This window comes from Oncorhynchus tshawytscha, unplaced genomic scaffold (genome assembly GCF_018296145.1).
Source record: "Oncorhynchus tshawytscha isolate Ot180627B unplaced genomic scaffold, Otsh_v2.0 Un_contig_2559_pilon_pilon, whole genome shotgun sequence".
Taxonomy (NCBI): Eukaryota; Metazoa; Chordata; class Actinopteri; order Salmoniformes; family Salmonidae; genus Oncorhynchus; species Oncorhynchus tshawytscha.
The window spans coordinates 252939-268885 of NW_024609677.1; the positions used below are offsets into that span (position 1 = coordinate 252939).

Genomic DNA, 15947 nt, shown 5'->3' on the forward strand with positions numbered 1-15947 from the left:
TCTCTATGATTTGCTTGACCATCACTTGAACTCTGAATCTAGCAAATGAGTAGATAAAGCATGTCTGGTTGGAGGGGTGTATGCTGGGTGAAGAACGTTCAGAAATCTCTTCCAATACACATTGCCTGTGAGCATCAGAGGTGAACCAGTTGCATACACAGCTCGAGCAGGACATTCATCAGCATTTCTCTGACTACGTTCCTCCATTGAGCCAAACAAATGTATGATTCTTGGAGGACCATGAGCTGTTGCTATCGATAAGGTGTCTGATTCATCATTTACACCTCAAATAGAAGTAGAGGGACTTTTGTCAGAGGTTGCTTGTTGTGAGCTCTGAGGGAACTTTATGCACTTGGCCAGATGTTTCTGTATCTTTGTTGCATTCTTCACATATGATTTGGCACAGTATTTGCAAATGTACACAGCTTTTTCTTCTACATTAGCTGCAGTGAAATGTCTCCACACATCAGATAGAGCCTGTGGCATTTTCCTGTAAAGATTAGGGAAAAATAAGTTAAAAAAACAAATACAATTCCATGTACAGATAAATAGATTAGATTAAACAACTCCTTTGTAAGATAAATGTTTTAATATGAAACATGTATGGAAACAGGTGAATTACCACTCCTCAATTAGCAGTCTCAATCAAGGTAAAACCCACATGGTAGCAAAAACTAACTAGCAGAAATTAACAAGTTAGAAATGATTTAAACACACTTCGCTGTCGGCTACTATTGACTAATTAACAAAAAAGCATGCATGTCATAAAATATATTCACCCTACCCAGTATTGTAATCAAAACTTAGCAGAAAGCATGTAGTCCTTGGCTCAGACAGTGTAGTAGTGTGGGCTCAATAGCATCTCATTAGTGTGCAAGATCTTGAGAATCAGCTGTGCATGTTGTGGAATAATGCACTGTGCATGCAGAGGGTTGCAATTCCATTGAATTGGGGATAGTTTAACCACAATATGCTAAGACCTAGGCCTTATGTGTATCCCACAAAAAAGGTTCACTGTTATAAGCTAACTTTTTTGATGAATTTAAGCAAATTTCCCCAAATTCTTGGGCTTAACTTCCCATGAAAAATTTCCGGAAAAATTCCGACCCTTTGCAACCCTATTCGTGCATCAACCTCTAGTTATGAAGTCTGTTGGTCCTGTCTCAACCCCTAGTTATGAAGTCTGTTGGTCCTGTCTCAACCCCTAGTTATGAAGTCTGTTGGTCCTGTCTCAACTCCTAGTTATGAAATCTGTTGGTCATGTCTCGACCCCTAGTTATGAAGTCTGTTGGTCATGTCTCGACCCCTAGTTATGAAATCTGTTGGTCCTGTCTCAACTCCTAGTTATGAAGTCTGTTGGTCATGTCTCAACCCCTAGTTATGAAGTCTGTTGGTCCTGTCTCAACCCCTAGTTATGAAGTCTATTGGTCCTGTCTTAACCTGTAGTTATGAAGTCTGTTGGTCCTGTCTCCTGTCTCATTGGTCCTGTCTTAACCTGTAGTTATGAAGTCTGTTGGTCCTTATGAAGTCTGTTGGTCCTGTCTCAACCCCTACTTATGAAGTCTGTTGTTCCTGTCTCAACCCCTAGTTATGAAGTCTGTTGGTCCTGTCTCAACCCCTAGTTATGAAGTCTGTTGGTCCTGTCTTAACCTCTAGTTATGAAATCTGTTGGTCCTGTCTCAACTCCTAGTTATGAAATCTGTTGGTCATGTCTCGACCCCTAGTTATGAAGTCTGTTGGTCCTGTCTCAACTCCTAGTTATGAAGTCTGTTGGTCCTGTCTCAACCTCTAGTTATGAAGTCTGTTGGTCCTGTCTCAACTCCTAGTTATGAAGTCTGTTGGTCCTGTCTCAACCCCTACTTATGAAGTCTGTTGGTCCTGTCTCAACCCCTAGTTATGAAGTCTGTTGGTCCTGTCTCAACCCCTACTTATGAAGTCTGTTGGTCATGTCTCGACCCCTAGTTATGAAATCTGTTGGTCCTGTCTCAACTCCTAGTTATGAAGTCTGTTGGTCCTGTCTCAACCCCTAGTTATGAAATCTGTTGGTCCTGTCTCAACTCCTAGTTATGAAGTCTGTTGGTCATGTCTCAACCCCTAGTTATGAAGTCTGTTGGTCCTGTCTCAACCCCTAGTTATGAAGTCTGTTGGTCCTGTCTCAACCCCTACTTATGAAGTCTGTTGGTCCTGTCTCAACCCCTAGTTATGAAGTCTATTGGTCCTGTCTTAACCTGTAGTTATGAAGTCTGTTGGTCCTGTCTCAACCCCTACTTATGAAGTCTGTTGGTCCTGTCTCAACCCCTACTTATGAAGTATGTTGTTCCTGTCTCAACCCCTAGTTATGAAGTCTGTTGGTCCTGTCTCAACCCCTAGTTATGAAGTCTGTTGGTCCTGTCTTAACCTCTAGTTATGAAATCTGTTGGTCCTGTCTCAACCCCTACTTATGAAGTCTGTTGGTCCTGTCTCAACCCCTACTTATGAAGTCTGTTGTTCCTGTCTCAACCCCTAGTTATGAAATCTGTTGGTCATGTCTCGACCCCTAGTTATGAAGTCTGTTGGTCCTGTCTCAACTCCTAGTTATGAAGTCTGTTGGTCCTGTCTCAACCCCTACTTATGAAGTCTGTTGTTGTGCATCAAACCCATATCTGGTCCCATCTGTTGTAATGTTTCGTATTCGTGGAAGGCTAAATGTTTTTATGTCACTGGAAAAAAGTGTGTGAGGGTTTGTGTCTGTGTTTGTGTCTGTGTTTGTGTCTGTGTTTGTGTCTGTGTTTGTGTCTGGGTTTGTGTCTGTGTTTGTGTCTGTGTTTGTGTCTGTGTTTGTGTCTGTGTTTGTGTCTGTGTTTGTGTCTGTGTTTGTGTCTGGGTTTGTGTCTGTGTTTGTGTCTGTGTTTGTGTCTGTGTTTTTGTCTGTGTACACTTGTCTAACCTGTAATCTTGTGAAGTCTGTTTAGCACTTTAAACAAATCTCAGGTTAAAGCCAACAATGATAGTTTGCCTTTACAGAACATTTTGACTGTTCTTCAAAACCCTATTATTATTATAAAGGCCTTTATTCACAGTGTGCAGGTCTGTAGTCTATTACTCTATGAAGCTCTGCCTGCTGCTCCGTGTCCTGCTCCCTCTCATTGCCCAGTCATGTCGATGCTGTATGTGTCTGTCTGTCGTGGGTCAGGGTGGGGTGGGACCTGAGATGGCTGTTGTCTTACAGCTGTGTGCATCTTTTTTTCCCTCAGCCCCGTCATGAGTACTTTAATGTGCCTGTGTACTAAACGTCCACAACTGCTGTCACCACTCCACTGCTGTCCTGTCCACTCTGCATGCGGAGCCCCTCCCCCAGCACATGGTCCCTCCAGCACCTGGCTCCTCATCCTCAGCCCCCTAAAGCGCCATGCTTTACCAACTGATCCACACAGGACTACGGCTACATCGTCAAAGGTCATTGGTCTACATTTTCAGTTTCTCACATACTTCCATCAGCTGATTCCACTGTTTGTTGTCTATCTGAAGAGGCCATGGTTTACTGTGTATAATACAACGGGTGGGTCTAATCCTGAATGCTGATTGGTTAAATCTGCATTCCAGCCGGTCTGTTCCACAAGTGACTACCGGCAAAATCTATGCCGTTAAAATGCCCATTTACTCTGTTCCATCTGACTGCACATTCCACTGTCTCATCAGCCCAGCTCATATTTCTTTTAGACTAACATTTAGTTTTAACAGTGGAGATTTGTATAAACATTGCTGTCTGTCTCTCAGACATTTGCAACATTGTTTCAATTCAAATTCAATCTCCAGCTGTCCCATAGTAATGAACATAGTAATGAACGGGTGTCGGGATGAGACAGACAGGCAGGCAGCTTTTCTCAGCCAGTCAAAATCATGAAACAGCATAATTTTTATGGATACAGTTTAAGTCTGAAGTTTACATACAGTTAGGTTGGAGTCATTAAAACTCATTTTTCGACATTACTTTGTGCATGACACAAGTAATTTTTCCAACAATTGTTTACAGACAGATTAATTCACTGTATCACAATTCCAGCGGGTCAGAAGTTTACATACACTAAGTTGACTGTGCCTTTAAACAGCTTGGAAAATTGCTGAAAATGATGCCATGGCTTTAGAAGCTTCTGATAGGCTAATTGACATAATTTGAGTCAATTGGAGGTGTACCTGTGGATGTATTTCAAGGCCTACCTTCAAACTCAGTGCCTCTTTGCTTGACATCATGGGGAAAATCTAAAGAAATCAGCCAAGACCTTAGAAAGTCATCCTTGGGAGCACTTTCCAAACACCTGAAGCTACCACGTTCATCTGTACAAACAATAGTATGCAAGTATAAACACCATGGGACCACGTAGCCACCATACCGCTCAGGAAGGAGACACGTTCTGTCTCCTAGAGATGAACGTACTTTGGTGCGAAAAGTGCAAATCAATCCCAGAACAACAGCAAAGGACCTTGTGAAGATGCTGGATGAAACAGGCACAAAAGTATCTATATCCACAGTAAAATGAGTTCTATATCGACATAACCTGAAAGGGCGCTCAGCAAGGAAGAAGCCACTGCTCCAAAACCGCTATAAAAAAGCCAGACTACGGTTTGCAACTGCACATGGGGTCAAAGATCATACTTTTTGGAGAAATGTCCTCTGGTCTGATAGAACTGTTTGGCCATCGATATGTTTGGAGGAAAAAAGGGGAGGTTTGCAAGCCGAAGAACACCATCCCAACCGTGAAGCACAGTGGTGACAGCATCATGTTGTGGGGGTGCTTTGCTGCAGGACGGACTGGTGCCCTTCACAAAATAGATGGCATCATGAGGATGGAAAATGATGTAGATATATTAAAGCAACATCAAGACATCAGTCAGGAAGTTAAAGCTTGGTCACAAATGGGTCTTCCAAGTGGACAATGACCCCAAGCATACTTCCAAAGTTTGGCAAAATGGCTTAAGGACAACAAAGTCAAGATATTGGAGTGGCCAACACAAAGCCCTGACCTCAATCCTATAGAAAATGTGTGGGCAGAACTGTGCGAGCAAGGAGGCCTACAAACCTGACTCGGTTACACCAGCTCTGTCAGGAGGAATGGGCCAAAATTCACCCAACTTATTGTGGGAAGCTTGTGGAAGGCTACCCAAAACGTTTGACCCAAGTTAAAATTTAAAGGCAAGGCTACCAAATACTAATTGAGTGTATGTGAGCTTCTGACCCACTGGGAATGTGATGAAATAAATAAAAGCTCAAATAAGTCAATCTCTACTCTTATTCTGACATTTCACATTCTTAAAATAAAGTGGTGATCCTAACTGGACTAAGACAGGGAATTTTTACTAGGATTAAATGTCAGGAATTGTGAAAAGGTGAGTTTAAATGTATTTGCTAAGGTGTATATACATTTCCGACTTCAACTGTATATACAAAGAACTATCAATAGAAAACAGGTAAAATGAATCAGTGCAGCTAGTTTATCTTTCCTGATTTGGTTTGAAGTTATTGTGTTAGCTGTCTTGTTGGCTCCTCTAAACAACAGTGTCCTGACGAGAGAGCACATTTTCTACACCAGGTGAAATTGCCCATCATTAGCTCAGTGTTATGGATGTATCCAAATAAATGTCATTAGAAAACAGCTTAAACAAATGCAAATGCACCTCTTTTGTTGTTATTCTGGTTGCACTGTTTGATGTGACTGTAAGTTAGCCGTAGTTGGCTAGCTAGAAAGCAAGGGAGAAGAACGTTGCTAGCCAGTATGGAACATTTAGAACGAACGACTGGGATACGTCCATAGATACAGAACAAAAAGACTGAACGACTGGGTCGCGTCTCTGGCAACCGAACCGATAGAACGAATGACCAGGCGGCTTGGGTAGCAACCGTTGATTTGTCTCAGGACTATATCTTGTGGAAGGATTAAATAATATGAATAAATTCATTAAAATAAAGTTAATGAAAACATGTCTATCATTTATTTGAATATGTTGGTAAACCTTTGTATAAAAGTGATAGTTCCCTTGAAGCTGGTGTTTGGAGGATATATTGGGATGATTTGCTGGGCCTAACAACACCCGTGCCAATATATCCTCCAAACACTGGCTTCTCTGGCATGATCACTAAAATGTTGATACATTCTCCTGTCTCTGAAGAGTCCATGGTTCACTGTGTAATGTTGACACATTCTCCTGTCTCTGAAGAGTCCATTGTTCACTGTGTAATGTTGACACATTCTCCTGTCTCTGAAGAGTCCATTGTTCCCTGTGTAATGTTGACACATTCTCCTGTCTCTGAAGAGTCCATGGTTTACTGTGTAATGTTGATACATTCTCTATTAAAATACAAAGTTAATATTGGCTCGTCATTGGCTGGTAGTTAGTTTATTTTTATAGTTTGTATGCTGGCACCCTTAATCTGATTTGCAGAATTAAATAGTCCATTAATCAGTTTCACTACTTAAGAGTTCATGAGATTTAGAAGACAATAGAAACCATTGAGGAATCCACGATACAAATGTTACAAAATGGCTGTATTATTCTGAGCTAGCGCTCTTAAAGGGATACTTCACCCAAATGACGGAATTACATACTGGTTTCCTTATCATGTAAGCAATCCATTCTTTGGTTAGGTTTCCCTAGTACCGTTTCCAATGACCCTATTTGCCCACAAATCCTCAATGTTTCAGAGAGGGAGCGTTTTCTGTTATGTGCCCATACCCGGTCTTCAATGGAGGATGTGTTGGATAAAGTTACAAACAATTGCCACTTGAATTGTATTCAAGGGGAAGTATTCTATTCCTCAAATCCGTGAGATGACAAACTGCTGCCTACATTACAGTCCCACCATGTGGTGAGGGCCTCCAGGTGTGTTACTGGTCTTGCTGAAGAATATCTACCAATATTTAGAACAGGCAAAAAGCCTAGTGAAAATTGTATACATTGACTTCAGTAGTGCGTTTAACACTATCCAACCCCACCTAATGGTGGATAAGCTTAAGCATTTATATAAAGGTTGTGTTAACGGACTGATATCTCAGACAAAACCGATAACATCTCCTAAACCTGTGTTAACCTCAGACCTTATTTTTGCCATTTATCCCAAAACCCTATTCTTTCCCCATTCATTTTCCCCATAGGAAACTCTAAGTTTTTTTAGGACAATGTAAAACATTCAATCTGCTGCACAGAGCCTGTGGAGGCTCTAGTCTAGAGCACCTGGATGTTCAGCCTGCTGCACTCACTCTGTGGAGGCTCTAGTCTAGAGCACCTGGATGTTCAGCCTGCTGCACTCACTCTGTGGAGGCTCTAGTCTAGAGCACCTGGATGTTCAGCCTGCTGCACTCACTCTGTGGAGGCTCTAGTCTAGAGGCGCTGGTTAAATTGTATTTAGGTGCATTTTTTAAAAATCTCTAAATGGTTAAACTAGCGAGAAATATGTGATAATTGATTATTATTATTATTTTTTTACCTCAGATGGGTGGTCTTAGGATAAAAGTTTACACCCAACACGAGGACAGAAGATCAATTGCTTAAAACCAATCAATATCTTTGGGTTTGTACTGTTGATTTTGTCAGACATGCTGGCGGTCGCAGAACTTAGAACGCAGCTTTCATTTTCTTTCTCAAATGGCACTAATAATTTGGGGCGGTCTCTCTAGAAAAGTTGCTGGCCACACAGCAATACACTGATTTGACAGTCAAACTATCACTTAAATAGCAAATACAAATGTGCAACTGTTGATATCCTATGGCGGGTCATGATGCCTTGAGGTTACCTAACAGAAAGTGTTTTGTTCCCTTTCCGTGATGGCAGCCTCCTGCAATCAACATCCACTATTCCAAAATATAAATAGAAGCCTTCTGCAAGTTCCCATCTAACCAACCATGTATAGGTTATTCCAAGTTCCCATCTAACCAACCATGTATAGGTTATTCCAAGTTCCCCTGTGGCCTTTGAATAGTGTTAGTTTAAACAGCTCGACCCCCAACCGTTTCCCCCTGTTCTATTGGTTTCAGCGTGATATTGATGGAAGGAATTAACAAAAAAAGTGTTGCGTTACACAACCGCATTGGCTGTAGCTAGCTGTCTTCTACAAATTGTCCTCCTACCAGTGACGTACACATTATTCACAGATTACGTAAATGTTTTTTTGAGCTGTGTTCATTTTAACAGAATGTGCAACGTCATCTCCCTCTCGCGCAATTGATTTGAACTTGATAATTGATGAATGATTGACAAAACAGTGTTGTGTTTCTCTTTCTGTTTTGGTGACCCCCGTACCAAAATGCAACATTTCAAAATGTACAGTGCATTCGGAAAGTATTCAGAGCCCAACTACCGGGTAAGTTGACTGAGAACATGTTGTCATTTACACCAACGACCTGGGGAATAGTTACAGGGGAGAGGAGGGGGGATGAATGAGCCAATTGGAAGCTTGTTACATTACATTACAGCCTTATTCTAAAATTGATTTAAAAAATAAATAATCATCAATCTACACACAATACCCCATAATGACCAAGCAAAAACAGCGTTTTTAGAAATGTTTGGTAATTCATAAAAAGTAAAAAACAAAGTATTCAGACCCTTTGCAATGCGACTCAAAATTAATCTCAGGTGCATCCTGTTTCCATTGAACATTGAGATGTTTCTACAACTTGGTGTCTACCTGTGGTAAATTAAATTGATTGGACATGATTTGGAAAGGCACACATCTGTCTATATAAGGTCCCACAGTTGACAGTGCATGTCAGAGCAAAAACCAAACCATGAGGTTGAATGAATTGTCTGTAGAGCTCCGAAACAGGATTATCTGAAAGTGAAACTCCCCAAGAACACAGTGGCCTCCATCATTCTTAAATCAAAGAACTTTGGAACCACCAAGACTCTTCCTAGAGCTGGCTGCCTGGCCAAACTGAGCAATCTGGGGAGAAGGGCCTTGGTCAGGGAGGTGACCAAGTACCCGATGGTCACTCTGACAGAGCTCCAGAGTTCCTCTGTGGAGATGGGAGAACCTTCCAGAAGGACAACCATCTCTGCATCACTCTACCAATCAGACCTTTATGGTAGTGTGGCCAGACGGAAGTCACTGCTCAGTAAAAGGCACATGACAGCCCGCTTTGAGTTTGCCGAAAGGCACCTAAAGGACTCTCAGACCATGAGAAACAAGATTCTCTGGTCTGATGAAACAAAGATTGAACTCTTTGGCCTGAATGCCAAGAGTGAAGTCTGGATGAAACCTGGCACCATCCCTACAGTGAAGCATGGTGGTGGCAGCATCATGCTGTGGGGATGTTTTTCAGCGGCAGGGACTGGGAGAATAGTCAGGATAGAGGGAAAGATGAATGGAGCAAAGTACAGAGAGATCCTTGATGAAAACCTGCTCCAGAGCGCTCATGACCTCAGACTGGGGCAAAGGTTCACCTTCCAATAGGACAACGACCCTAAGCACACAGCCAACACAGCGCAGGAGTGGCTTTGGTACAATCTCTGAATGCCCTTGAGTGGCCCAGCCAGAGCCCAGACTTGAACCCGATCGAACATCTCTGGAGAGACCTGAAAATAGCTGTGCAGCAACCTGACTGTGCTTGAGAGGATCTGCAGAGAAGAATGGGAGAAACTCCCCAAATACAGGTGTGCCAAGCTTGTAGCATCATACCCAACAAGACTCAAGACTGTAGTCGCTGCCAAAGGTGCTTCAACAAAGTACGGAGTAAAGAGTCTGAATACTTATACAAATGTGATACATTTCTAAAAAGTTTTTTTTTTTGCTTTGTCATTATGTGGTATTGTGATGTCATTATGGGGTATTGTGATGTCATTATGGGTACTTTGTAGATTGATGAGGGGGAAAAACATTTAATCCATTTTAGAGTAAGGCTGTAATGTATGAAAATGTGAAAAAAGTCAAGGGGTCTCAACTTTCCGAATGCACTGTATCCGACTGTCTTAACATAACTCCCACGCTGACCCTCAACTCTGGGGCCCCTCAGGGCTTTGTGCTCAGTCCCCTACTGTACTCCCTGTTCGCCCACGACTCCAACACCATCATTAAGTTTGCTTATGACACTCACCATGGTAGGCCTGATCACAAACGACGATGATACAGCCTTTCGGGAGGAGGTCAGAGACAAATTATCATGGTCCACACACACTAACATAGTCGTGAAGAAGGCACGATAACTTGTCCTCCCCCTCAGGAGGCTGAAAATATTTGGCATTGTCCCTCGGATCAAGGGATCATATTACCACCACAACGGCAGTCATGAGTCATGACCACAGTAAAATTCCACGTGACCGTTGAGTCACGTTAGTCTCCTTTCTGGACATGCTTTGGTAGTACTGAAACTGTAAAACATGTATTATTAGATCAGCTTTATTATTTAATTATTTTATAGGGGGTGGATCAGCTTAAATAAATAGAGCTACCCCAGTCTACTGTAACTGCTGTTAATGTAAAGTGGAAATGTCTAGGAGCAACAAGGGCTTAGCTGCGAAGTGGTAGGCCACACAAGTTCACAGCTGAAGCTCGTAAAAATGTTCTGGGACTGTTTTTCATGGTTCAGACTAGGCCTCTTAGTTCCAGTGAAATAAAATCTTAACGCTACAGCATACAATGACATTGTAGACGATTCTGTGCTTCCAATTTTGTGGCAACAGTTTGGGGAAGGCCCTTTCCAGTTTCAGCATGACAATGACCCGTGTACAAAGCGGGGTCCATACAGAAATGGTTTGTCAAGATCGGTGTGGAAGAACTGGACTGGCCTGCACAGAGCCCTGACATGCATACATACACACGATAACTTACGCACTATACACACACGTACACATGGATTTTACATCGTAGATATGTGGTATTGCAGTATGGGCCTAAGGACACACTTATTGGGTTGTGAAATCTGTTAAGAATGTATTGTAGTGTTTTTAAAATTGCCTTCACTTTGCCAGAACCCGGGAATAGTAACTGCTGCCTTGGCAGGAACTAATGGGGATCCATAATAAACCCCAGGAAGAGTAGCTGCTGCCTTGGCAGGAACTAATGGGGATCCATAATAAACCCCAGGAAGAGTAGCTGCTGCCTTGGCAGGAACTAATGGGGATCCATAATAAACCCCAGTAAGAGTAGCTGCTGCCTTGGCAGGAACTAATGGGGATCCATAATAAACCCCAGGAAGAGTAGCTGCTGCCTTGGCAGGAACTAATGGGGATCCATAATAAACCCTAGGAAGAGTAGCTGCTGCCTTGGCAGGAACTAATGGGGATCCATAATAAACCCCAGGAAGAGTAGCTGCTGCCTTGGCAGGAACTAATGGGGATCCATAATAAACCCCAGGAAGAGTAGCTGCTGCCTTGGCAGGAACTAATGGGGATCCATAATAAACCCCAGGAAGAGTAGCTGCCTTGCAGGAACTTGGGGATCCATAATAAACCCCAGGAAGAGTAGCTGCTGCCTTGGCAGGAACTAATGGGGATCCATAATAAACCCCAGTAAGAGTAGCTGCTGCCTTGGCAGGAACTAATGGGGATCCATAATAAACCCCAGAAGAGTAGCTGCTGCCTTGGCAGGAACTAATGGGGATCCATAATAAACCCTAGGAAGAGTAGCTGCTGCCTTGGCAGGAACTAATGGGGATCCATAATAAACCCCAGGAAGAGTAGCTGCTGCCTTGGCAGGAACTAATGGGGATCCATAATAAACCCCAGGAAGAGTAGCTGCTGCCTTGGCAGGAACTAATGGGGATCCATAATAAACCCCAGGAAGAGTAGCTGCTGCCTTGACAGGAACTAATGGGGATCCATAATAAACCCCAGTAAGAGTAGCTGCTGCCTTGGCAGGAACTAATGGGGATCCATAATAAACCCCAGGAAGAGTAGCTGCTGCTGCCTTGGATCCATAATAAACCCCAGGAAGAACTGGCAATGGGGATCCATAATAAACCCTAGGAAGAGTAGCTGCTGCCTTGGCAGGAACTAATGGGGATCCATAATAAACCCCAGGAAGAGTAGCTGCTGCCTTGGCAGGAACTAATGGGGATCCATAATAAACCCCAGGAAGAGTAGCTGCTGCCTTGGCAGGAACTAATGGGGATCCATAATAAACCCCAGGAAGAGTAGCTGCTGCCTTGACAGGAACTAATGGGGATCCATAATAAACCCCAGTAAGAGTAGCTGCTGCCTTGGCAGGAACTAATGGGGATCCATAATAAACCCCAGGAAGAGTAGCTGCTGCCTTGGCAGGAACTAATGGGGATCCATAATAAACCCCAGGAAGAGTAGCTGCTGCCTTGGCAGGAACTAATGGGGATCCATAATAAACCCTAGGAAGAGTAGCTGCTGCCTTGGCAGGAACTAATGGGGATCCATAATAAACCCCAGGAAGAGTAGCTGCTGCCTTGGCAGGAACTAATGGGGATCCATAATAAACCCTAGGAAGAGTAGCTGCTGCCTTGGCAGGAAGTAATGGGGATACATAATAAACCCCAGGAAGAGTAGCTGCTGCCTTGGCAGGAACTAATGGGGATACATAATAAACCCCAGGAAGAGTAGCTGCTGCCTTGGCAGGAACTAATGGGGATACATAATAAACCCCAGGAAGAGTAGCTGCTGCCTTGGCAGGAACTAATGGGGATACATTACAAAAACAAAAAAACACAGTGGCGGCTTCCGTCTGGCCACTTTACCATAAAGGCCTGATTGGTGGAGTGCTGCAGAGATGGTTGTCCTTCTGGAAGGTTCTCCCATCTCCACAGAAGAACTGTCAGAGTGACCATCGGGTTCTTGGTCACCTCCCTGACTAAGGCCCTCCTCCCGATTGCTCCGTTTGGCCGGGCAGCCAGTTCTAGGAAGAGTCTTGGAGGTTCCAAACTTCTTCCATTTAAGAATGATGGAGGTCACTGTGTTCTTGGGGACCTTCAATGCTCTAGACATTGTCTGGTACCCTCCCCCAGATCTTATATAGACAGGTGTGTGCCAAAACAAGGTATTTCATTTTAAAATTATTATTAACACATTTCAAATAACGTTTATGCTTTGTCATTTTGGGGTAGTGTTTGTAGATTGATGAGGGAAAATAATTATTTAATACATTTTAGAATTAGGCTGTAACGCAATTAATGTGCAAAAAGTAAAGGCATCTGAATACTTTCCGAATGCACTGTACATAAAGCTTGATTTGATGTCTTCCCCGTTATTAACATGATCAGTGTTGATGACACCCCACACACAAACACACCCACGTTCAGTTCAGCAGCCTTTTTATTTGATATAAAGCAGCACATCTGATAGACAGACAGTGTAGCAGTGTGTATAGAGCGATGTAACACTAATTTAGTTTACCTTTGGGAAATGCCCTGAACCCTGATCATGGCTATGCTGTCCATTATATCACACTCCTTCAAACCTTTGCGAAGTAGAAGCAGGAAGTAATGGTCACCTAATAAAACAGCAGCACCTGATGAACTACTACAGATGAGTAAAGGACGTCTCAGCCACATCAGATGTGGACTAGTCCTTGCTAAATCTGTCTTCATCATTGTTGAACAAAGTACTCCTTGAATATAGCAGGAACCATTTAACCATTGATTCCTTATATAGTGATGCAACTCTGTAGTGTTCTTCTGTCTTCACAAGGTGTCAATAAGCTTAATGCTTCTCAATATAAAAATTAAGTCTGCTCCAGGACAGAGAATCTAGATGAGGAAACAGCATGAAACATCACATCAAAAGGCTGCTAGTTTTACAAAATATCATCAGAGCAAAAGGCTGCTACTTTTACAGAACATCGTCACATCAAAACGCTGCCAGTTTAAAAAAAAAGAGCAACACCCTTATTTCACTGAACTATCAGGCCAGTCTTTTGGATTATTTGACATGAATAGGATAATAGAGTTACAGTCATGTTAATTATATATTGCGCTTTGCAAAGTGGAGGTATAAAGCATAGTTGATAAATGCAGTATTGACTAAAGACAGAAACTATAATCAGTTGAGAATAAAACACTGTTCTACCCTACTCCTCTGTACATAATCAAAATGCCACAATAAATTACTAAATAAAACAGTCAATTATTCTTGAACATAATACACAGTGGTTGATGGTGCCATGGGAACAGAGCAACAGACTCTCAGTAGTCTATAGGAGGTGGTTTATCCCAGACTGTTACATCATGGTTCATGGCAGTACAGTCCTGTGTAAAATAAATGTACACACACACATATATATACACATATACATATATATACATATATATATACATATACATATACATATATATATATATATACATACAGTACCAGTCAACAGTTTGGACACCTACTCATTCCAGGGTTTTTCTTTATTTTTACTATTTTCTACATTGTAGAATAATACTGAAGACATCAAAATGATGACATTACACATATGGAATAATGTAGTAACCAAAAACATATCAAAATATATTTTATATTTGAGATTCTTCAAAGTAGCCACCCTTTGCCTTGATCACAGTGCCATCCGTTTTGTCACCAAAGCCCCATATACTACCCACCACTGCGACCTGTATGCTCTCATTGGCTGGTCCTCGCTACATATTCGTTGCCAAACCCACTGTCTCCAGGTCATCAATAAGTCTTTGCTAGGTAAAGGTCCCCCTTATCTCAGCTCACTGGTCACCATAGCAGCACGCGCTCCAGCAGGTATATTTCACTGGTCATCCCCAAAGCGAACACCTTCTTTGGCCGCCTTTCCTTCCACTTCTCTGCTGCAAATGACTGGAACAAACTGCAAAAAATCACTAAAGCTGGAGACTCATATCTCCCTCTCACTAACTTTAAGCATCAGCTCACAGATCACTGCACCTGTACACAGCCCATCTGTAAATAGCCCATTCAACTACCTCATCCCCATATTGTTATAAAAAAAAATGTTTTTTTTGCTCCTTTGCACCACAGTATCTCTACTTGCACATCACTCCAGTGTTTAATTGCTATATTGTAATTATTTCACCACTATGGCCTATTTATTGCCTTACCTCCATTATCCTACCTCATTTGCACACACTGTGTATAGACTTATTCTATTGTATTATTGACTGTATGTTTGTTTATTCCATGTGTAACTGTGTTGTTTGTGTCACACTGCTTTACTTTATCTTGGCCAGGTCGCAGTTGTAAATGAGAACTTGTTCTCAACTAGCCTGGTTAAATAAATGTGAAATAAATAAAACATAACATAAAATCACAGCTTTATACTCTCTTGGCATTCTCTCAACCAGCTTCAGCTGGAATGCTTTTCCAACAGTCTTGAAGGAGTTCCCACATATGCTGAGCACTTGTTGGATGCTTTTCCTTCACTCTGCGGTCCAACTCTTCCCAAACCATCTCAATTGGGTTGAGGTCGGGTGATTGTAGAGGCCAAGTCATCTGATGCAGCACTCCATCACTCTCCTTCTTGGTCAAATAGCTCTTACACAGCCTGGAGGTGTGTTGGGTCATTGTCCTGTTGAAAAACTAATTATAGTCCCACTAAGCACAAACCAGATGGGATGGCGTATCGCTGCAGAATGCTGTGTTAGCCATGCTGGTTAAGTGTGCCTTGAATTCTAAATAAATTAAAGGCAGTGTCATCAGCAAAGCACCCCCACACCTCCTCCTCCAGGCTTCACGGTGGGAACCACACATGCAGAGATCATCCGTTGACCTACTCTGCGTCTCACAAAGACACAGCGGTTGGAACCAACAATCTCAAATTAGAACACATCAGACCAAAGGACAGATTTTCACCGGTCTAATGTGCATTGCTCGTGTTTCTTGGCCCAAACAAGTCTCTTCTTCTTATTGGTGTCCTTTAGTAGTGGTTTCTTTGCAGCAATTCAACCATGAAAACCTGATTCACGCAGTCTCTTCTGAGCAGTTGATGTTAAGATGTGTCTGTTACTTGAACTCTGTGAAACATTTATTTGGGCTGCAATTTCTGAGG

General features: G+C 42.4%; 1 protein-coding gene across 1 annotated transcript in view; it reads left to right on the forward strand.

The window, feature by feature from the left end:
- The window catches only part of LOC121845457 (AP-1 complex subunit sigma-2-like), a 34323-nt gene extending 30571 nt beyond the window's left edge, over positions 1-3752 (forward strand). The window contains exon 5 of the mRNA XM_042316881.1: positions 3234-3752. Within this exon, the coding sequence (XP_042172815.1) occupies positions 3234-3269 (36 nt within the window). The 3' untranslated portion in view covers positions 3270-3752. The remainder of the gene's footprint in view (positions 1-3233) is intronic.
- Positions 3753-15947: the final 12195 nt, after the last annotated feature.